Source organism: Apostichopus japonicus, chromosome 13 (genome assembly GCF_037975245.1).
Source record: "Apostichopus japonicus isolate 1M-3 chromosome 13, ASM3797524v1, whole genome shotgun sequence".
Lineage (NCBI taxonomy): Eukaryota > Metazoa > Echinodermata > Holothuroidea > Aspidochirotida > Stichopodidae > Apostichopus > Apostichopus japonicus.
In genome coordinates, this window is record NC_092573.1 from 20927261 (window position 1) to 20951440 (window position 24180).

Here is a 24180-nt window from a genome sequence, read left to right on the forward strand (position 1 = left end):
AAACAGAGGCTTAGACTTCTTAGTAACTGAACACTGAACACTGCACACAAGTAACAGATTACATTGTGTTGAGTGATGAGAACACACTAGCATATATGGCAATAATAAATCAATCTCTACACCCAGTTGCTGTTTTCAATAAATGGAGTGACAAATAAAAACTTACAGCAGCTCAGGAAATGTATAATATTACAAAGTTTAATTAGAAAAACATTGATATACAGTATGTATCTCATAATAGATCCATGAATAGTGGCCTACTTCACAAGTGACAGGTAGTGGAGTTATCTTTGAGTTAATAGGGTGAAGACTAGGTGAAGCGGTTAGAGTTAGGGTGACCATATGTTTTCAGGAAATCTGGGACCCTCTCGTATTGACCCCCTCATGTTGACTTCAGGGGTCAGTATCAATCAATGTATTCAGGGATTTTTTTGGGGGGAGGGAGGGGTTGGGGTTGGGGAATAATATCTATACTGTTTGTGTTAAGAGTTAAGGGGGAGGGGGTTATGGTGGGAATTTTGAGGGAATCTCAGTGTTTCAGTTTGTTGAATGACTATGTGTCTTTAATGATGATGGCCAAATTCCCAAGTTTCCGTAATTAATACAAACTCCAGAAAACGAGCAATTTTATTAAGGGCCTTTTAATCCAAGGACATTACATGAGTTATGGGACTGTCCTCCAAAATCTGAAACATCTACAGTAGTCACCTTAAGTAGATTATAATTGTTGCTCCGCAGTCATTGGGTTTGGATGAAACATCCATCAGAAACCAGATTCTCTGGAAGTTTTCAACATTACTGGTTGGCAATATTTTTTTCAAAGCAGCATCTTCTGTGGGTTGGTATTTCTGGGGGATGGGGACTCTGGAGGATGGGGACTCTGGGGGATGGGGACTCTGGGGATGGGGACTATGGGGGATGGGGACTCTGGGGGATGGGGACTCTGGGGGAGGGGACTCTGAGGAATGGGGACTCTGGGGCTGGCGACTCAGAGGGCTAGAGAATCTTGGGGTGGGGACTCTGGGGGTGGGGATTCTGGGGTTGGGACTCTGTGGAATAGGGACTCTGGGGATGGGGACTCTGGGAGATGGGGACTCTGGGGGATGGGGACCAGGACCAGGAAAGGGTGCACCATTTCACAACTGCCTTGTCACTCTTGATATAAGCTGGTGTTCATTCATGATTATCATGTGGAAAGTGTTTCAAAGTTTCTGTTGGTTTCCCTTGGAAGACATGAAACTGCAGTGCGAGCTCACAAAACAAAAGTCACTACAACTACAAGAAAGAACAACTAATTGGACAGTATGGAAATTTATGAAAACTTTTCTCATGTATTGATACTGTACATCCAAACCACTCTCCATGCCTTTCGCCCTTCCCTACCCCCATCCATTTCAAAACACCCAGTGAGTGTTCTTTCACCTAAACTCCAGATTCCCAGTTTTCTACATTTGATCTTCAATCATTCTTGCACTCAAAGTCACTAGACCTAAAAGGAAGAACAAGGAGATAGTTCTTGGAAAGCACATGGAAATTTATGGAAAACTTTTCTTGTATTAATTGATATACCCACACCACCCTCCATTAACCCCACCTTCCGCACCCCAATCCATTTCCAACACAAACGGTATATAGCACTTTATTTTGACAATACTATTGCAATTGAAAACTGTTAAAGTCTGTCTCATCATTATCGTGTTCCTAACAGTTGCTGTAATATGGTTGTGAGATGGTCCCTTGTTCTCTTCAGATAAAGTATTTAGAAATGGAACACAGTTGTCGGTCTTTGATCTGATCATGACAATTGTGTGAAGCAATCATCTTTTGCTACTGTATGTCAATATAAAACTATGGTCCAAATGCAAATCATGTCTAGAGGCCTTGTTAACTCTCTGATATGAATTAACATTGTTCAGTCATAGTAGGGAGCAGATTCACACTGTCACTGCCTAACCTACCCATGATCGTCTACTTTACAACTGTCAAGTTGAATCAGGTAATATTTTAGTCTTGAAATGTGCATCCATGCTTTACGAATATTTCCTTGATCGTGTCTTTAGCCCTCCCATATGCGCATAGTCCCGTATATTGCATATCCTGACATATATCAGCTTGTTTGGATCTTCAAGAACTGGAGGGTAACATAATCATCAAAATTGACTTTGAGAGTCCTTGTTCTTCTCTATATGACATACTGCAATGCTTTGGCATCACTTTCAAGTCTAAAAGAGTACCTTAAAAAAGGCTTAATTTTAACTTGTTTTTTAAGCTACAGTAAGCCATCGATGTTATCATTGCTGAAGGGATATATCCTAATAAAATAAAACTGTTAGCAAACTGCTTATCCACTAGAGAGCCTGTGTAAGAGAATGTGTAAAAGTTAGTTGGCCTGACGTTTCGATCCTAGCAGGATCTTCTTCAAAGGGTAAACGGTATATCCTGGAAGACATATCGTGTTACTGATAAGACTAAACTATGCCACACAGCTATATAGTAGTTCAAAATCCCCAACTCAATATTTTGTTGCTACTTCTCGATGTATGAAAGTCTCCTTGAAGACCCCTTCATCACTCCAGCCACCAGGAAATGTAATACAGTGGAATATCTGCAAAGCCATAACATGGGAAAATGTTATTGAACAGATTTATTTTGTTTTTTTTCTCGTAACAGGGTACATTTGGGGGTGTCGGCTTGTCTTTCGATATACTGCCCTCTAAAGTGCATTCTTCATCAAATTGCATATTTTGATTAAATTCTGTACATGCTAAAATCTCGCCTGTGGTTGAAAATCTTTTCACATCATTAATGCCATGATAATGTTATCCACTCCATTAGTGGCATACATACCAAGTTAAGTTGTAATTATCTCCCATATTTGCAGTAATATGTTTGATGTTATCGACATGTTTTCCATCTACATCAGTGATGATGCAGAACATTTACAGGAGAGTTTCAACTCAGTCAAATTTTGCCACTGGAATACTCCTTTAAAGGCTTTGAAGACTCGCCCCAAACCGCGTGCGGCCATCTGAAAAAGTTAACTTTCCGTTGCTTGCAAGTGACGTATTGTTTGTGTCCTACAATATGCAGGCAGTAATGAAACGTGATACCTTGCTAACTTTTATCTAGACCTGAGATGTCCATCGCTGCTATTTACACTGTGTTGCGGGTATTGACCGTAGCTGCATGTACTGACTGTGCACTAGTTTCTAATTACTGACGGTAGCAAGCTGTGTGTGTATTTTTCTGGGATCGATGGTGGTGTCTAACACTTCTGTTACACCTCATTCGACACTAGGTCAGATTACCGCATTAGAGGTTTCTTCGTGCGCGAGTCTTCACACCCTTTAAATAACAATATCGGTAATCAGTACAACAAGAAGGTGTCACAGATCTATAAACAATCCTCATTGACCTTGTTGAAGCTATATATATTCATACAATGGCAGTTTTAAAGGATGAGAGCAACTTGTGTACTGAGCTCAATTTTGCAGTGACCTCTTATCCCCATATATATATATATATATATATATATATGCAATGACCTATTGCCTACTGTCATAAGATTATAAATAGATGTTTTAGATGGTGCCACTAGGTGTCACAGTCAATACTCCAGATAGAATTTGGAAAAAAAATGTCAAAATTTGTTGCTCATTATTGCTTTACTGTACCTTTTTCTCTTCCTCCTCTGCTTCTATAATCACGAATACATAAACTGCATAGAAAAATGTATGCTTTTGGTTTAATTCTGTGTGTTATCTCAGACAAGCCCAGTAGATATAGTAGTAATGTAGGTTTTTATGTTTATGTCACGAGGTGCATGGGTAGTATATATTTGCCTAACAACCAGTTATCTTGGTACAGGTAGTTGAGCCTATTACAGCCGAAGAACCCCGCTCCCTTAAGACTATTGTCCCCTTGGGTGGGAGTGCTGAATCTGGGGTTACATATTATTTATATATTTAAATTTTTTATGAATTTTTTTATTTATGAATTATTATATATGTTTTATTATTTTTTTTCTCGACTGAAAATATATATTTATGAATTGCTACTGTAATACAGTATGTCTGGTACCCTCATAGCAAAATACTTTGCAAAATATGTGTTCATTGTTACACAGAGATAACTTTGGATGTGTTTTGTTTTATCAAAATTTGTAAACCTTGTATTAAAGGAGGTTAGCTGTTCTTTTCAGCTAAATTATTAAGAATTTGGAAACAGCGGTGGGCGGGGTGATGTCATCGTTATAGATTTATGAAGCTGCGTATCATGTTCTATTGACGGAATATCCGTCAAAACTTTTTTACTAAGACAATGGTCATTTGTTCTGAGAGCAAACCACCAGCCATTAAGTTTATTCTTTACAAACATAAGTTTCCAGAAATTAATTGAGCAGAATTTACAAGAACCTTAATAGAAAGGTAGCTTCTTGTTTAGTAAATTTCCTCAACAACTTTTGCCTAATATTAATGGAAGTAGTGAGGGTTATGAAAGTATTTCTATCCCACCATTATCCCATCCCTACTAATTAGCTAGCATAACAGTGTGCAATGGGGTCAATAAAAGTAGGGTCCCCTGAAGATACCAGAAGAAAGCGCATTGAGCAACCTTTAGGTTGGATTTTGTGCTATATAAGACTAATTATTATTATTATGATTATTATTTATTATTAAGATGCCATATGCAGCAATTTCAATTTCAACACCACTGAATATCCATAATCTGACTCAGGAGCTGCTCTATCTCCCCCTCCCCACCCCCCACCCCACCTCCATCGGGCCCTCCCCCAATCTGAACCCTGTTTCGGATTCCTTTTAAAGTAGTAACACTTTGTAAAACAAGCATATATAATTCCTGTGCACATAGGATCCTAATACTATCATATTTATCATAACAGACACATTCAGCTTCAAATCTTAAACAATAAAACAAATTAGCAACAGGATTCAAGAAATTGTTTTATTTTATTTTAGATGTGAATAATACACTGTGTACAACTTTATTCAAAAAACCATTTGTTGCACTGACTTGTTATTCCCAGACCATATGGGATCAAGATGAAGTTACATACAAAATAAATAAATATTCTAAGAATGAAATAAATAGGAATAAAATTTTCAACAAATTGTCTAGAGTGCAAGGCATCAATATGGCTGTATGAATTTGAAATTAAAAGCTTTCATGGGCAATATGGATGTTTTCCATTTGCTTCACATTTCACACCAAAACTACCCTACCTGGTAATTATGGAATTTTTTTATACATCTCAGCATGCCACGTCCTGTTACAAAATGTCTGAGTGTGTCAAATATGTAAATGTTATAAAAATGTCTTGAGTGTGTCAAATATGTAAATGTAGTTAATAGAGGGGTTTCATCAGTAGTCAAAGTTTCCAGGCAGTAAAACAGCGACTTCAAGTACACACTATATAAGAAATCTCTTAAAGCAGCATTTTGCGTTTGGTCGCCGTTTTCTACTTTTTTGACATGTCCATAGTTTTTTACATACAGTATATCAATCACAAAACAGCAAACTAAGATATTAGCCAAGTTTTTCCCTGCCAACAACGTTAATTGGCGAGTAATTAAGGATATTTGCAGACAATGAGAAAAGTGTCCACGAGAAATTCCACATTTAAAATTAATCGCATACAGTTCCCCCAAGCCCACTACAGTAGTTTGAATTCAACCAATCAGAGATGCAGGTTTAGTTATGAGCCATTGCTAAATATAGATTCAAGACTTTGCTTTTGTACTGTACAACCAGGGAGTTGTTATGGAACTCCCTGGTACAACTGCCATATTGACTGTACACAAATCAAGCATGGTGTTGTAATATGTAGTGGTCAATGATGTTCGTAGTGTTTTAATATTCATATTATTGGCGAGGTTTATTGGGATCCCAACGGAAAATATCTTGGAGAAAAAAAAAGTTGAAAGTTGTAAATTTTTCGACTTTTATGCTACCATTTGAAGTAAGATTTAAATAGATAAGCTGGTTATGTATGTCGTTATGGCATAGTGGAGTCAGTGAGGTTGAGAAAAATCATAGAAAAGGACGCAAAATGCTGCTTTAAGGTTACTCAGAGTCTGGGCAGGCTACAGTACTTTCAAGATGTCTATAGAGATCAGTGCATTATTGAGACAGATGAAGCACATCAAAATGGGGACAGAAAAGTATAACGTCTGGATCGGAAAATTAATGAGTGCTGTCAGAGTACGCTCTAGTAAGAAGAAGTACATCGTACACTAGTCTCAAAACCAGGTAAAATATTACAGCTTGCCTCTGCTGTATAATATTCCCTTCAGGGGATTTCATTGCCCTAAATACTGTGCATAATTAATTAGTCGGGATAATTTGTGAAGGAAGATCCGAGTTTTGCTCAAAATGTGAGAGGAGTAATCTCTGGTATTTTCCAAACTATTTTGCTCAGACATAAGAAATGAGGTGCATTTGACAAATAGTAAAAACATATTCTATGCCCTGTAAGCTGGCCTCTTTAGATGGCTGCTTTGAAATAGTAGGGTTTCTGAAAAACATCTAAGAGCTAATAATAATATATCCCTGCACAGGCCTCCTTGACATGGACATCTGGACAGATTACAAAACTTAAAAGGTAGTTCTAACAAACTAGTTATTAAAAAAAAATACAGTGATAAATGTCTCTGCACAGTGACTAGGCTATCTAGCTATTCTAATTTGAAACCAGAAAGAGAAATTCTCAAATATGGTAGACAGAGTCAACCCTGGCATTATTTTCTTGTAGGTGCCCTTCAAAATCAATTTTTCCATCTAGGGAAAGAGAGGGCAGCCCCTCAACTCAAAGCCCTCAACTACTGTAGGCATTGACAGCTTGTATTCATTTGAAAACAGTAAGATAAAATCTCAAATAGTCTAGATTGAGTCTTGTATTCTCAACTCTGGGTATCATTTCCATGTAGGTACCCTTCGAAATCATTTTTTTTCTCTGAGAAAGAGAGGCCCCCCCCCCCCCCCCCCTCAACTCGATGCACTCACCTAGGCATCTACAGCTTGCCTCTCTCTATCCAGATAGAATATGGTAACCTTAAACAGATGTACTGCATATACGTCCAGTGGACCACATCATGTGACATCTGCAGCCAGTTGACTGGAATACAGCTCTAAAACTTGATTAAACCAATCTAAGGCCTCTAAATAAGAATTGTTATTCCTGTATGTGAAGTAGAGTGTAATTTCAACTGCTGCTGGATAAGATTTAAGAAATGCTGGGTTAAAATCTGTGTAGTGTTTTATGTTTCGACCTAAAGTACTGTAGGTTTTTATATAGGATGACATACTGTACTGTATATGCATGTATTGTATTTAAGAGGATTGTGTGTTCCAATCAGGTAATACCTACATTGTGTCTTGCATTGAAATTCTGTTATTTTAAGTGAGATATTACAGTATATAATAGAAATACAGAAATTACATTAATGGTATCAACTTCTTTCTGTTAATATTACTGTTATTTCAGCTCAACTAATCGATAAAAAACATTTGGATCAACCCATTACGTGGACTGCTTAGAACAGATATAGTGGTGAGTATCTGTAACATATTTTCTTTTATAGTATTTAAAGGTTTCAGAAAGTAATTTTATATCAAAGTACAGTAGCTGGTTGGGGTTTTTCTTTCTAACCTTTAATACAAAGTTAATATGTTTGCTAGCCTATCGGCCTACCTCAAGTGACTACTGTGGTACCGTATGTAAGAAATAATTTTTTTTATTCTAAAATTTCTTTATTCCAGTTTAAATTACAAAATGTATAAATAAGACCCATAATAATGATACACAAAAGACGTAACATGTACAATCATGAAAGCATGAACAAATAAGAAATATGATGGAGGTTGAAAGATTAAAAGGATTATAACAGAGATTCTAAGAACCCATTTTGAATATAATTGGCTGCTCTGTAGATAAATGAGTTCTTATAAAGAACTAGATGAAGTATTTCTTCTACAGTACTGCAATCATGCAAAGCTCTAATTAAAGCTGGAACAGTTAATAACAATAACAACTTCATCTAAAATGCTCATACTGTATGCAAATTAAGCAACACTTAAGTACATCTGCTTTGAAAGTTTAGTAGATGCCGGCTTAATTGCTTCTGAGTGGTGCAGTAACAGAACTTTAATACTTGAGACGGTTTTAAAGAGGACTGCTGCGACATAAAATGTGACATTAATGAATCGATATAATTTGTGCGTAAAGTAATTCTGCATTTAATCCATTGTGGGAGTGCAAACTCAGGCCTGTTGCTATAAATCACTATGAAAGTATAGTTGCATAGCAACCATTTACAAGTGTTCTATCCTGTAGCGCTAATTTCACATTAATTTGATACATGCATCTATAGGCGTCGAAGTGTTCAATCAATTTAACGGCTTTCTACTGCAGCTGGTAGAAATTTTTTCATTTTTTTACTGAAATTAAACGATACCATCGCACGTATCTGCTCACTCCTACATTTATGACTCATAAATACTGCAGTACTAGTAACTTATTCCAATCAAATGTTGTGAAATGCGTTCATTTTGTCCTTGCCTAAAATGATATAAAAAGAATTAGTATTTATAGGGGAGGATCACTCGGACGAAATTAATGACTCTTGCCTTCACGCAACAGTTTTAATCGATTTTGTTTAATTTTTTGGATGCTGTTTGGTATTAAAAATGTCCATACATTTCAGGGCTTGACTAGTCAATTCCCTTTGAAAGTACGACATAAAAGTCAACAAACTTTAACGCTTTTCCAGTAGTTACTGTATGCTCACCTGAAAAGTGTCTGGGCATGGGCTTCAAAATGTTAAAGCTTCAATCAAAGTAACCAGACGACATTTCATTTTGTGGAGAAAAAAATCTGAGGTTGGTTTCGAAGTAGTACCAGTTGCAACCTTTAGTTTTGGGCAATGTTTTGGACAAGGGCAATATAGGTTTGATAAAAATGTAAACAAAACTCAAAAAGCTGTTTTAATTGGTACATTAAATGCAGATAGGATAGCCCTATCATACATTCACCTGCTATGAAAAGTTTTGTGGTTAGCTCGGTTATTTTAAGTAAACACCTAATGTTTTATCTGATTTCACAGTAACCTGATTTCATTGATATTGGACATGCGTTTGTGATGTTAATTGACCAGACCCTCAGTAGTGTGGAAACCTCTGTGTGATGCTAAAAAGTGAGAATTATCCAGTGTGGCAAGCGCTTAGGGGCCCTGTATGTCAAGGGCCCAAAAGATGAAGGAGTCTCCATGGTCAAGGGCCCCTGTAAACCCTTCCAGGCAAGACATACCAACTTTGTAATTTGGGATGCCTGTCTACAAATCATTATCAAGAGGGTGAGGGGTGTGAGGGGGGTGGAAAGTCTCGGGTGCCTCAAGGTGTTAAATCTGTTAAATTGTGAGCACTTGTGGCTGCTTTAATTTATTTCTTGATGTTTTTTTATTTTTCTTATTTAGTAATTCTCAGATGGAAAATGCAAAACCAACCAGAGGTTGAAGTGACTGTGCAATACTTTGCAATAAGTAGAGATATCTCTGGGATAAGAGAAGAAATTGTGTCATTTCCTCAGCAAGTGACCTCCAGAAAAGTATTTGAAGTCCTTGTAGCAAAGCATTCTGGGTAAGCAGCTTATAACCAATGTGTTATCCATTGCATTCAAAATCCTCATATTCAAGCAATATGTCATATATATATGTTCTCTATTGTATTTTAAATTCTCATTACATATCGGTATGTGTTCTCTGGTACTCAGTATGTACAGACTTTTGAACTTGAATGCATGCTACATAAATTTATGGCAAACATACAAAAATGTGTTATTACATGCTATGTCAAAACTGTGAAAAAAACGATTTAACACCAAACACAATAGTAGTTGAATTGCTCATTGTCAGCAGTATTGTTTGCTGGAGGTTGAGGGGGGGGGGGGTGGAGGGGGGTAGTGATTAAGGAAGCAGATGGGAAGGTGCTAGGGGTCAACTTAGGAACAAACTACACACAGAAAAAAAATTCTGTGGGAAACCAAATATTGCCAAGCTATATTTTTCTACTGTGGTTGTATATGAGTTCCTCAAGACGAGCGGCTATGGATGGTGTGGGGAACAGCCGACAGAAAAAGAAAAAATAATAATCATTCTGTGTGAAACCAAATATTACCATTGATTCTCTTGAATACTTTTGTTTATTGTTGTTGTTTTTTTCTGAACACAGACTGAAGAATATTGAAGAGAATTGTATTTTGGCGGTGAATGGTGATTGGTTTACGGAGGAGACTGGTCTCATCCAGCTCACCTCTGGGGACGAGATTGCAGTAATTCCTCCTCTTAGCGGTGGGTAGGAGGAACTTAGAAAGAAAAAAAGGAAACATAGGCTTATCTTCATCTAATGCATGTAAACTACTGACAAGATCTACAGTAGGATCAGTTTTGGCTTGATCTGATTCGACACCCAAGTTTTGTCAACTTCGTTCTGTAAACCACAAAGGTAAGTAATATGACAAATCCATTTTCTTATTGTTGATGTACTGATTCTAAAGAGTGTTCTTATTAAACCATTTTTTCGGGTAGTTAATTTGGTACCGTGGTTATCAACTGTACTTGACCTGAGATAAAAGATTCTGAACCATCACTCACCCTGGCACAACCCTCTTCAACCTTCACCCACCCCTTTGCCCCACCCCATCAATTTTGTCAGCTTCAGAGTAGTTTAACGTCCAAATCTAAGAGAGAAGAAAAATGTTAAAAAAGTATTTATCTACTACAGTGGCTTAATAGGGACAAAAATTGGGAGTAAAAATTTTGACTTTTTATCTCAAAATTTGTAATTTTAGAGTCAAATTTGACATTTTATCACAAATTTTTTACCTAAAAGGTCAAAACAAAAGGCAAAAACTTTGACATAGAAAGACAAAATTTTGAGATAAAAAGTGAAAATTTTGAGATTCAAGGACACTTTATTTCTTTCCTATGTCCCTATTAAGCCACCTTAATCTACTAATAGGATAGTGTAATTAATTATATATCAACTTGGAGGGTTTGACTTTTCTATTTTTCAAAGCAGAATCCATCTGAAGAAGAAAGTGCTAGGATCAGGCTTTCTCACTTTTATAGCTTGACGTGTCTTTTTCTGTTTTTAATACTGTTACATTAATCATAATTGGTTTATCAAATTGGCCTGTGTTTCCTTCCTTTTACATTGATCTTCTGTTTTTAAATACTGTTACATTAATCATTATAAGTTTATACAATTGGCCCCCTCTTTCCTTCCTTTACAGATCATGGCATCCGATTCAGTGTTGATAGAACTAACAACATCCATCTTATCCTTAGACAGAGCAACAAAGTTTGTCACACTTCCCTCCTGTGGTGCAATCTCAGTATTCATAGGTGCGGGTAAACAAGAAGTATCTTCTTTTGTAATAATATTTAATAATATTTGCTTCTTATGTAGCACTTTATACCAGCGAAAGGTCTCAAAGCGCTTTACAGACGTTATATTACCCCTGGTCAATGATAACCTGTCCCAGAGACAATCCCTCCAGTATATACTGCACCCAGTGACAAGTTACCTCACAGGTACCCATTTAACTCCTGGGTGGAGAGAGGCAAGTGAGATAAAGCATCTTGCCCAAGGACACAACGTAATGAAATAGGCAGTAATCGAACCAGCAATCCTTGAATCACGAGTCCGACGCCTTAGCCATTTGGCCACCACGCTCACAATCTGTCTGGGATCTCTTAATGTCATATGTACAACCCATCATCATCTTCTCAGTCACTGACATCCTTATAATCGTAGTCATCACCATCACCATTTTTCATAGACTCATCATCATCGTCATCACCATGTGACAGCTATGAGAGTAAACTAGAGACATCTGCTAACTCTTGTCTTCATCGCTACAAATTTGTCATTTATCATCTCTGATATTAATGGCCCTACATGATATATCACTTGCCTGATTTTTTTTATAGTTTTTTTTTATGATCATTGCTAGTTTTACGATTATGAATATCGAATCAAAACATCTGTAAAAGTTGTCATCATATGCAGAGAGGTTGCCACTATCTGTGAAAATGCATAGTTCTGACATTCATGTCGCCTTCAGCTTTCCTACACCCTTTTGTATATTCCTCCAAATTTGAAAGTGACTCGAGACGGATGTCAGTTAAGTGGTATCTAAAAACCATCGCAGAGTTGACAATTTGTCTCCTAAGAGCTTTCTATAGTTAATAATGACTCTGCCTTTCCCGATCCAGGTACAACGAGAGATAATTTCAACGGCAAGAAAGTCCTTCACCTGGAGTACGAGGCGTACGAGACAATGGCGGTGACGGAAATCCGTAAAATTTGTGACCAGGTGATCGAGAAATGGGACGTGACGAGGGTCGCAGTCTTACACCGTCTGGGGTAAGATGAGAGACGTGTGTGGATGATTCCGTGAAGAATCGGTCAGATGTGTCTTGCATTGTTATATTACTTTTCATTAAAATGCTGACGGGTCAAAAACAAATAGCTGTGTGCCTATAAACAGATGCTTCATCTTATCACAGCTATCATGAAGTACACTTTAATATGTTAAAGCTTATTGTTGGTGCAGTTGATGCTGTGTGCCAAAGTATACACCTAGAATATCACAGTGTGTATTCACCTTTACTTTATGAATGGCCCATGTGTGTAGTTTTCTTTTATGGAATTGTTTGTGTATGTATTATTGCTGTTATTGTCCTTTTCTGCCCAAAGATTTGCCAGTGTAAGCCATGCATTTAAGTCCGTCTGTAACCGTCTTATAATTTGTTTTTACAATTTCACATTTACAATTTCACATTTACATTTAAAACTGCAGAAACCGTAATAGTTAAAACGTACCTCTTTGGTATATTTAAATCCTAACGCAAATATTTTGACAATTAAAGGTCACACAGTATCAGTATGGGTAGTACAGGCTGCCATGACCTGGCATAAGTAACATGTAAAGTATACAGCAGAACTTTGGTCATACTACTGACCCTACGCAGATCAAGAATGCTAATGAGCCCTTTGATCTCTTTATGCCAATTGAAGGAAATGAACAAACAGAAGGCAAGACCTTACCTACTGAATAAAGATGAAGCACTTTCTCATTGGCCAAGAAGAAACACACTCTCTTACACCTTCTCCGTCTTTCCTTCAGGGACTTCAAATTCTTGTTTCATAAGCGAGAAAGGAAATTAATTTTGGTTCTCTGTAAATCCATCGCATGTTTCTAAATTTATGTGTATATTATTAAGTGAAAATGGAGAGTATATTCCTGATATCTGTGGCTCACCCATCTTGCATTACAGACATGTCCCGATAACAGAGGCTAGTGTGATCATATCCGTGTCATCGCCACATCGTAAGGAATCTCTTGAGGCTGTAGAATACTGCATCGACACTCTCAAAGCCACAGTACCTATATGGAAGAAGGTAAAAGTTATATTATTTTAAAATGAATCCGTTTTTTTATTCCTTGGCAAAGGACTGTTACAACATCTATATGAGTGTGTGTGTGTGCGTGCGTGTACTGGGTGTGAACAGGCGCGTCGCGAGGAATTTACCAAGGGAGGGGTGAAACTGTAGGCAAACTATCAGAGCCGTAGATACAGCATTGAAAACTATCTAAGCGTAGCGCCACCATGAGTTGGCGCAAAGCGTACAAGAAAATTTTGGCTGACAATTGGCTGCCCCCTTTGCCCCCCCCCCCCAATGGCTACGCGCCTGGGTGTGAGAGTGATGCCTCGACTTCTCTTTGGACTAAGAAAGATTCAAACTTAAATTCTCTCCATAGTCACCCTGTACCATTTTTGTTTTGTTGTCAAATCTTTCACTTGAGCATCTAATTGATCTGTGTCACAAACAAACATTTAAAAAAAAAATCTGCATTTCACATTTTCATTTGAAATTCAATATCTTCACATCATTACTAAGTGATCAAAAAATGTCAAATATTAAATTTCTTTACATGACAACCTTCCCAAGTATCTTCATAAATTTAAGATATGTACGCACGCGAGGATAATAGTTACCGATAAAAATCGTGTGTACCATGTTGCCATGGTAACATACTACCCTTTCACCATGTGCTATTTCCTGTTGTCGCGTTATTGTCTGAGATTTGTGAAGCGGTTAAGTTGTTTGTTTCATTTTAAAGTTTGAATCTCCTTCGGTGTTTTTTTTTAAATCAGACTGTTGCAATTAGATGTTGAATTTGACAAACATTGATCGTCAAACGCAGCCGCTCGAGAAACCTGTAATTATGTATGCGGTTCAGGAATCTCTACGCAGACTGCAGCGAAATTTCAGACTAAGTAAGAAGACACATACCTGGAAAAGGAAATTGCAGCAAAGTGGAAAGTGATCAAACAGACCGAAAGAATATTACAAAGTATCACAATAAAAGTAAATCGCAGCTTGATGAAGCCGAATATTTTATATGATTTTTTCTCAAAACTGGACTTTTCATATCATTTTATATTTGCAAGAAATCAGCATTCATTGAACATAATGTTTTCATCAGTAAGATGAAGTATCATATAGAAGTAGTGGTAAACATTCGAGCGTTAAAATGATATGGAAAAAAATGTTCCGGTTCAATCAGGTATATTAAAATAGAATCATGTTTGTTAAAAAAGGGATATAGTGCTAACAGACAATGTGACAAGTATCATTTAGAAGTAGTGGTAAACATTTGACTGTTAAAATGATCATAAAAGAAATGTTCCTTGTCAATCAGGTATATTACACACATTGATGAAAGAGTAAAGGTATTCCACATATTTTTCTAAATTTCAAACCATTATGCAGAACTTTATATATCTTTTGAAAACCACTGGTTTGAACTTTTTACCATTCAGTGGAACTTCAGGAGACCACTTGATATGTACCAAACATTACTGTGCCTTGACTAGTCTCTAATTCAAATCATTTCACCAGCTTTTTGTCCATTGTTTTCAGGAATTTTACGAAGAGGGAGATTCATCTTGGAAGGAAAATAAAGAATGTAGCTGGTCTAAAGAGAAGACTACAAATTCGTGATGTTATCTGAGAATCTAGCAAAATTGTAATCACAAGAAACCGGATAATTTTAATTTATATTAAGAGAACTTTAAATACCTTGATTGAAGAGTTCGTTCTTTTGATGGAAAAAAGAGAAATTACTGACACGAAGTCGAAATATCTCTGATCGAACAAAAAACGGAAAGAGGATTCTTTCAAATAGTGCTGTTTGAAACTTTGATTGTTCTATGAAGGGGTCATGTTGGAGTGGCTTATGGTCATATTGAATTTACATTAGGATCAAACACAGCTTACCTACTGTGCCATTGTGTAATTCACATATAAGTTAAATCACATCTATCGACAGGGAATTATTTATGCAGTATCGCATCACAAAATGCCATGTTTAAATGGTCAAATTGCTGTCCATGTCCAAAGATGCATAGCAGTGTTTGTACATAGGAAACACTGTATGTGCAGAAGCAGGGCATAATTCATCCAGTTTTGCATCGCAAATGCCATGTAAAATGGTCAGATTGCTATACATGTCCAAACATGTATTGTCGGGTTTTTATATAATAAACATAATATTTTATGAGGAAGATTCCGTAGCCTACAAATCACAATATTTGAAGACAAACTTTTCGCCCTGATTTATATCATTACCCACCGGCTGAATAACTCATACTTTCATTCTAGTTCGTAATCTTCATACCACGCTGTGACGATGAAAATATAAATTATGGCTCTTCATAATTTGGGATTTGATCTATTTTGTACCATTTAGTAATAATTTTTGGTATCCAAAGTAGCATAAATTATGTACACTATGATCTGGTACTGGTTGACATAATCTGTTTTGCATGTTTTGGTTATTCATATTTGCATGCCATTATACTAAAGTTGTTAATTTGTGGAACTGATATGCCTGCTTAGCACAACTCTTTGTTTTTCAATGCATGCCTACAAGATGAGAATAACCTACTAGGTTGTAAAGGGTACATAGCTGACAAACTATTACCTTTTAACTGTTTTAATCATATACTCTCATCTATTCCCACAATTATACTTCCAAATTCCATTTTTTTCTCCTTGTAAACTTCTTTTATAGAAGCATAAGGTGGTTTGTGAATCAAATATACTTTACCAATCTATACAACTATCATATTCATTTCATTGTGTAACAATGTTGTGAGCTCATTCTGATAAATAGCAATATGCTGTAGATATACCTAGGGAGCTCCTACACAATGCAAGCACATACATGACGTTACCCATTATATTTATTTAAATGTGCTATAAAGATACCATTTTGATGTAGTTTGCAGCAAAAAAGTGCAACAAATGTGGGTTCTAACCAAAGGATAATCTATCGCATTTTTGAGCTCCAGGAGTGAGAGCATGGCCTGAGAAAATTTAAATATAGCGTTGTTACTGCAAAGTGCAAACATCTACCGACATGAGTCAACCGATCTTCCTCTGTCAGTGTTTTGAAAAGAATTCTGGTGTTGATGTTGGAAGAAACTGGATATGAAATTTGAGCTGATAGCATTGACTTTAATACTAAGCTTTGCAACAGGACTATTTGCGAGAGTAAACAAGCGCGGGGACTCTGTTCAATAAGCAGGTAGGGAAATGTGGCTATTAATATAGTTCTCATGTTTCATAATAGACTTAGAACAATGGATTCACAGGGGTTCAATTGTCCTCAGGGCCTCATCTGACTCCCGATGACCCTTTACATCCCAAAATATATATAGAATAACATTCAAGGAATATTTGTAGATATGCAGAGGTTTACTGAAATCTTTGCAATAGCATATCCTATATAATTTACCCGACATTAAAAGCCTTGCCCAAGTATAAACATTAGGTTCTTGCATTCCTCCAACGTACCCAAGTCTTGCATACATGTTTGCGGCCACCTCAGAGGCTATGCAAACAGAGAGGGTGTTACAAAAGGATTGGTTTACTATAAGAGATACAAATATGCAAGAGAGACTTCGGCAAGTCTATAATAAAAACCATCCTATGATTCATAAAACAAAGAAAGAAGACCACAAAAGAAGAAAAACAAACATGAATTTACATCAAAACCAACTCTCTTTTAATACCACTATTTTTTTTTTCCGTCTATAATTTACAACTTTTACATCTGTGAATTTTACCAGAGAAATGGTAAAACTTTTTTGGGGGAGAAATTAAATGACATAATGACACAATGATTAATTCATACTGTTAGAGAAGCAGTACTGTACACCAATGGATGGGATTAAACTCTTACCGGAGAGGAAAAGTACTCTCAAAAGAAAAGGTGGGGGAGAATAAAACAACCTTTTAAGACTTAAAATTTTTAACTACACAAAAAGCCACTTTTGTTGTAATAGTACTACAACACAATTAGTTTCTACTAATGTACATCTTAGAAATGTTTGCAGTTTCCTAATGATAGCCTGCAAGATTTCACAAAAATGATCATCACAACTATTAACGTATTAGTTTACTCTTATGATAATAAATGTATTGAATTAAATTACTGTCGTAGTCATACTAGTATATCATACAAACATACCCATACTCTCTCATACTACTCTGACATGAAGTATGGTTCATACTGACACTACTGTAAATGGATTACTTCAGCATACCGGTATGACATTGTACTTACAGTTTATACTTAAAGAGTATTACTAGGGGGGCATTCAACATACTACTGCATCGCATACATCACACACATACAAAAATTTACATGTGAGAGGGAACCTTTTCATGTGAATTCAATTCCACCAATTTGGACCTAAAATATGTTAGGAAAAAATTGCCTCCATACAGCTGTTGGTCAAAATTTAACACTTTAATTTTACTCTCCATATCTTGAAGAGTTAAGGGAAAAGGTCACAGACCTTAAATATCCATTCACATGCACAGGATGAATGTAAATGAATGCATGCTAGCTAGCATCAGAGGAACAACAATCACTGTGACAGTTCTTAAAATCCAGCATGTCTTTACTACTGTACAGTGGTGAACAAACCTAGGCCTATCTGTATGTTTACTAACTACGACAACAGAAACAAAGTTAAAAATTGCACTGCTAAAGTTGGTTGACCTTCCTATTCGTTAGAATGCAATTATTCATCTTCACATATCATCACATACTATATTAAAAATGAACGTTATGACTAACTGTGAACAAATATTGAAAGGAGAAAAAAACAAGGGTTAAATGAGGATATAGATATGCACACTAATATCTTAACTTTATGAAAGTTCAGTCACTTCTACTGAAATGTCCACACATGATGCAGTCAGTCTTACATACTTGAATTTTCTCCTTTATAATAAGAAAATTCATATAGTTACCACTCATTTCACATACTTGATTAACTAGTTACTCCAAGTGCCATTGTCCATTGCCTTAACTACATATTTCACACACTACAAGTAACTTCTAGTATAACTGCTCATAACAACAATGCTATCCACATATTCAAGGTTACTCCTATTGAAAATGTGCATACGCTCTGTTTAATACACAGTTCACTTGTGGTAATGAGAAGTTACTCCTAGTAAGAATGTTGATACTCCTCTATGGAATGTAACTCACATAAAACACAACACAGATCACATACTTCAAGTCACTCCTAGTCAATACTATGCAGCAGCTCATATACCTTTAATGACACAAATAGTACTTGAAACTAGATGAAATCACAAATTATCTCTGTAAACATGTGGAAAACATTTGTAAATCTAGCTATAAAAAAGATTAAACAAAAACTGAGTTAACTTGTTGTTTCGAGAGAAATTAGTCAACACAGATAAGTATGACTCCAAAGGTGGACAAGGGAATCAACAAAACAAAATGGGCGGGGGGGCAGTGGGGGAGAAAACAGGAAGAGATATGTCCTATTTCAGTTAATTCAGTAAATGTCTGTCTCCAGGATTCATCACTCACAAGATATAGCTAGACCCCCGAATAACCTTCACACAAAATTGAAAAAAAATGTAATATTCTTATTGAACTACAAAACTATGCTCTGAAATGTAAACCAAAGTTTCACATTTCCTACTTTTCCTACAGTTTAGCAACAAAACTACTACTACTTTGGTCATAATTATTCCTATTGAGAGTAGATATACATATATATATTTGTTTCCTTAAATTATTTAGATAAATCAAACTCTTGAAGAAATTAGCAGTCGTTGGCAATCTCCTCTTGACAGTGAAAATGTTCATAAATATGAGACCGGCAACCTCACCGTGGATTCTGATTCAGCACTCTTGGAAACAAGGTCTAATGGCATGAAAAAATAACTTCAAAGGAAAAAAATTAAGTCGATAAAAGACATAAAACTAACGAGAGAACACAATCATTAGATAAAACTATTACTCAGTGCAGGTTGCATTTTAATACCATTTTTTACTTTCTGGGTAAATAGTTGGTCGTATCACACCGTATCACACATATGTCGTAGTCATAGGAATGAAGGTTTTGCAAAACATTGAAATTCTGTCGGACTATTGCATATCGAGACTAGAGATTCCGCCGAAAGTCACCCGTAAGACGATAGAATGAGCAGAGTGATCTTGAATATTGATAGGAAATGGCAGAAGAGAAAACAAAAACACTATGTATGGCAGTGAAAACTAAAGATGACCTCCCGGACTGACAAATGGTCAGTGACTACTTTAAACCATGTTGAGACTTTCATTACAAAATCACTATGTGTAGAGATACAAACTAATAATAAAAACTAATATAAAACAGAAAAATGCAGACTGACTAAAAAAACACCGGGCAAGTCTATATAGGACACACAGATCTGCATCAGCTTAGAGGAAACATAACCAAGCCCCCCATCCCCCTCACCCCACATCCCCTCCCCAAAAATATGTGACCTTAAACTAAGCACAAAAATGTTGTTAAGTTACACTTCCTTTCATACATTTACAATGATTACGACTTAACACCACTGTCCTTCCCTTTTTCCTTGTAGTATTTTGCTTTGTCTTTGTAGAATATGCTGGTCTTTAATACTCTAGTCAATGTTTTACCTGAATTACAAATTGATATATTAAACTAGCAATTTCTAAGCACAATGGCAACAACAATTTTACCAAAATAATTTGACCAAATACCTGTAACTTGTTTTTTTCTTCTTTTGTGTGTGCGTGTGTTTTGAGATAGTTACAAGATAGTTAAATATGGATTCTGCATAAATAAATAAATATGCATCAAGTTAAATATGCATTCTGCATAAATATATAAATATGCATAAATATGCATCAAGTTAAATCTGCATTCTGAGGACAATCTCATTTAAGTTTAACTTGCATCAAAATCATACTTTCATATTTTACTACCTTCTTTTCCTCCTGTTTGGGTGCTTCTCCCAGGGAAGTGTTTTGGCTATAAATAATGAGCATCTATCAACAGGCTTAAAGTTACACAAGGTACCGTAACGTCTATTTCTTTGTGAAGGTCAACACGTAAAAACTAAATACGTAAACAGACATAAAAAGTGTAAAATCTACAAACTTTGCATACGACTTAGTTATAAGAAGACAACACCTGTGGGCCAAGATTGGTGTGGTAAGTTTCCCTACTTTCAATTACCCAAAAAGAATTTCAACAAAATTCACTTACCAATATGTATCTGTCATTATGCCATATATAGATGTAGTCAAAGTTATGTATAATTGATTCTGGGAGTAATTTATAATAGAAAATGAAATGTTCCTTTTGTTTCAGTTTAATAACTATAACCATCTTTAAATGAACATGTAATGAAACCCGATATATTTCCAGGTGAATCAAATATTTATACTAAACGCAACTTCTTGTCTGTGGCCTTGTTAATCATTATCTAACAGAACTATAAAATGAAACCAAAGTGAACTTCAATAGTAATGAAATTTATTTCTGGCTCTGCGAGAGGCGACTGTTAATATAAACGAGTATAAAGTCCTAGTCATTTGTCTTGAGATCAAAAAAGGAAAAGGCATGCAACTCCTAACCGAGACTGGTCCAGATAAAATAATAGAAAATGAAAACTAACGGTTCAGATCAGTATAATCATGATATATCAAAATACTGTAGTTCTTTCAAAGGGAAATTTAAACAATGCTGATTTTTGTGTGTAAGAAATGGGAATTTTGTAATTCTGTCTTTGAGAACTACATAAAATACAAAGTGCAACAAAGGGATTCATCTTTAATATTTTGCATAGATAATGGTATTTTGCCATTTTTGCATTTTAATTTCTCTTAATATTGTATACCTATGTAGAATGTTTGGGGTTTCTCTGTAAAAAAAAAAAATGCTCTAAAAACCCATCTGGCCCACAGGTAGGTTGGGAACTTTATATTTCTATATCAACTAAAACATTGTGACATTGTGACATTGTACTTTCTAACAGACTACTACAAACTTCACAAAACATCTAATTGGTGGATGGAGTTCAAAGAAGCTGTACTTAATATGCTAATATCCAACTGTTTTGTGTCTTTCTCTTTCTATAATAAAAAAATACGGCAAAGCCACAATGCTTCCCCTTCTTTATCTAAAAAATAAATCATCTGACCAAAAAAAAAACAACAACTACCTCCTTCAGAAATAATACGACGTAGGCAACATATGTTAACTCCGATTAAAGAAGGTGCGAGGTCCCAAACACTCTATCGTAACCAGGGAATGTGTTAATACCCGAAACTTATATTTCCAGTATTTGCTACTAAAGGAAATAAATAACCTTTCAACAATGTGATCGACTTGCTTACTTCATTCACTTAAACAACAGAGAAGTTTCTAATCACGCCGACCAACAGCGAGTGAGAAAAGATAAACATTACTTTGGAACAGAAAGGTGATTAATCTAATATACAAATGTTATGAAATATTTCCACAAAAACAAAAATTCTACAAATATTCAATGTCAATATTATATATTGACATTTTCCAACGTTACAAAGAAGGATAGGTTTATGCATACATACTCTGTTGCTTCAATACACCCAAATTACTAACCCCGTTGAGATTGGGCAAGACAGTGAATGTTTGCAAAAATGGCCAACGTTGCCTTTGATTATCTGTGACGTAAACGGTTAGATATGCTCTATGAACGTAATTTCAACTGAATGACAGTAACCTGTTACAGTTATGAATTGTACAAGTAACAAGTTGACAAATGATTTAAAGAGGGGAATGGGGGAGGGGGCACCTCCCTGTATTCTGAGCCAAATTTCTTGCGAAACACCTCCAAACTTTTAACACTATCGTTACGAGAGCATCGACCCTCTTGTCTTTACTCTAACTTTAACTTTAATTGGCAGCTTTCTTCCTAACATTTCAGAGTTATAAAAACTTTTGACATTGCACTGTAAATAAAAGCATCTCAACTATAATATCCTTAAAAAGAATGTTTCTTCTCTTTTCCTTTTTATTTATTTCATCTTCATCGGTTTTCTGTTTCTTCAAATATCACTTAGAAATTATACTCTTAATTTTTGCATTCTGCTAACAGCTGCATTCCGAGTTGAATTTGTCTCAATCTGCTAGAATCACCCATTAAAGAGAGAGAGAAAAAAAATGGTAATTTACTTGAAACAAAAAAAAAATCTGTTAATACTTGAATGCATCAAACTGAAACATTGACATTAGTTAAACAAGCTTTGTTAAAATAAAAAAGAATTATTTTTCTGTATTGGATTAAGCTCTCACAGACTAGCTAGCCAAAAAAAAAACATTTGTGAGAATTCCAATTTCTTGTTTTAATTCCTCAAGAACAACTTGTTGACATGGAAAATACATCAGATTGATTTCCCAAATGAAAAAAAAAAATGCTATTATCTTTCCATAAAATATCATAGAAAAGAATACACTACTTCCTACCCAAAGATTTTAAATACTGAATACTACAAAACCTTGCACAATTTATTTGAAACACCTGCTGTTAACGGCATTTGGTTTCAAATATTTTGTGTTCCTATTGACTTTAACTAGCAAACGAGAAAGCGATCATACTTTTTCAAAAATATCACAACCCTGTGTTTTAAAATTAAATAACATTTCCATCATTATTATGGAAAATAATTTGGTCTGCTTTTGAAGGGAAGCAGATATAAAGGTTTAGCAGGATTTTTATCTGGCAAATATAACTTTTGTGACAAGATAAACATAATACTCCAAATGGCTTTCTAAATCAACAAATTTTAACCCAAACTGGATGTAAAGTAATTAAATTATATGCAGCTGGATGGGTTCTTTATTTTCCCCCCTCCCTGCTTCTTAAAGATTTTGAGTGGGCTTTGAATTTAGTATGCTGTATTCTTCTACATCTGATTCTTCGCTCCATGTTGTTCCTTCCTGGTCGCTATCGTCCGTACTGACTTGTCTGAAACCCTTCTTCTTATTGAAAAAGTTACCGATACTGAACGTGTCTCCGTTTGCATATTTCCTACCCCTGCTGCCGCCGACGACGAACATGCCTCTCCCGGAGCTGAGCTTACCCTGGGCGTGGAGTCGGACCACCACCGCTATGACCATCATCAGGAGGATGGGGACGGCCAGCACGGTCACGATGACCATCGTCGCTCCCGTGTCCTTCTGCGCTGCGGTCTTGCTGACCGCCGATTCCTCATCGTGACTGAGGAGGGAATCTCGCGCCAGTTGAATATTGTTGGTGTGACTTTGGTCTTGGTTTGACTTGGGAGGTACTGAGAAGCAAAAAGTAGATATTATTGAAGAAAACGGTAAAATATATAACGACAACCAGATATTTTCCTACCATGTGTGGGTCAAGGATGGCCGGCAAGTTGGGCCAAAAAAATAATTATAATAATAATGTTCTGCAGCCCAAGTATAGGTTTTTAAACGTCATTGATGCAGGCACGAAAAAAAAATTTACATCAAAGAAAAGTTTTTCACACCCCACAAATTGACTGAGACTGAATTTCACTGAAAAGGAAAAGCTACAAGTATGTATACTCTGGCGAGTTTGTATAGAGAGCCAACTCGTCATGCTTATTAATTAAGGATAAACAATGAACATGTGGATTTCTTTATCTTATTTCCCCTTTAATGTAACTTTCTGTTTTGATGTGGGAGAAAGTGCCAAGGCCCGCAG

General features: G+C 36.0%; 3 protein-coding genes across 4 annotated transcripts in view; 2 read left to right on the forward strand and 1 right to left on the reverse strand.

Moving 5' to 3' along the window:
- LOC139978679 (translocon-associated protein subunit beta-like) overlaps positions 1-24180 on the forward strand; it is an 86222-nt gene that overhangs the window by 21024 nt on the left and 41018 nt on the right. Inside the window, exon 1 of one of the 2 annotated variants that reach the window (XM_071989081.1) lies at positions 15949-15952. The exons of the other annotated variant lie outside the window; for it this stretch is intronic. The gene's annotated coding sequence lies outside the window, so the exon portion shown is untranslated. Of the gene's footprint in view, positions 1-15948; positions 15953-24180 lie in introns of those variants that run through there. 2 annotated transcript variants of the gene reach the window in all.
- On the forward strand, positions 10373-15165 carry LOC139978680 (molybdopterin synthase catalytic subunit-like). The gene is made up of 5 exons (XM_071989082.1): positions 10373-10518; positions 11309-11420; positions 12294-12444; positions 13359-13482; positions 15010-15165. Exons 2-5 carry the CDS (start codon positions 11312-11314, stop codon positions 15088-15090), a joined length of 465 nt encoding a protein of 154 aa, XP_071845183.1. The 5' UTR covers positions 10373-10518; positions 11309-11311; the 3' UTR covers positions 15091-15165.
- LOC139978664 (peptidyl-glycine alpha-amidating monooxygenase B-like) overlaps positions 17136-24180 on the reverse strand; it is a 41941-nt gene continuing 34896 nt past the window's right edge. The window contains exon 18 of the mRNA XM_071989043.1: positions 17136-23770. Coding sequence (XP_071845144.1) covers positions 23343-23770 — 428 coding nt within the window. The 3' untranslated portion in view covers positions 17136-23342. The remainder of the gene's footprint in view (positions 23771-24180) is intronic.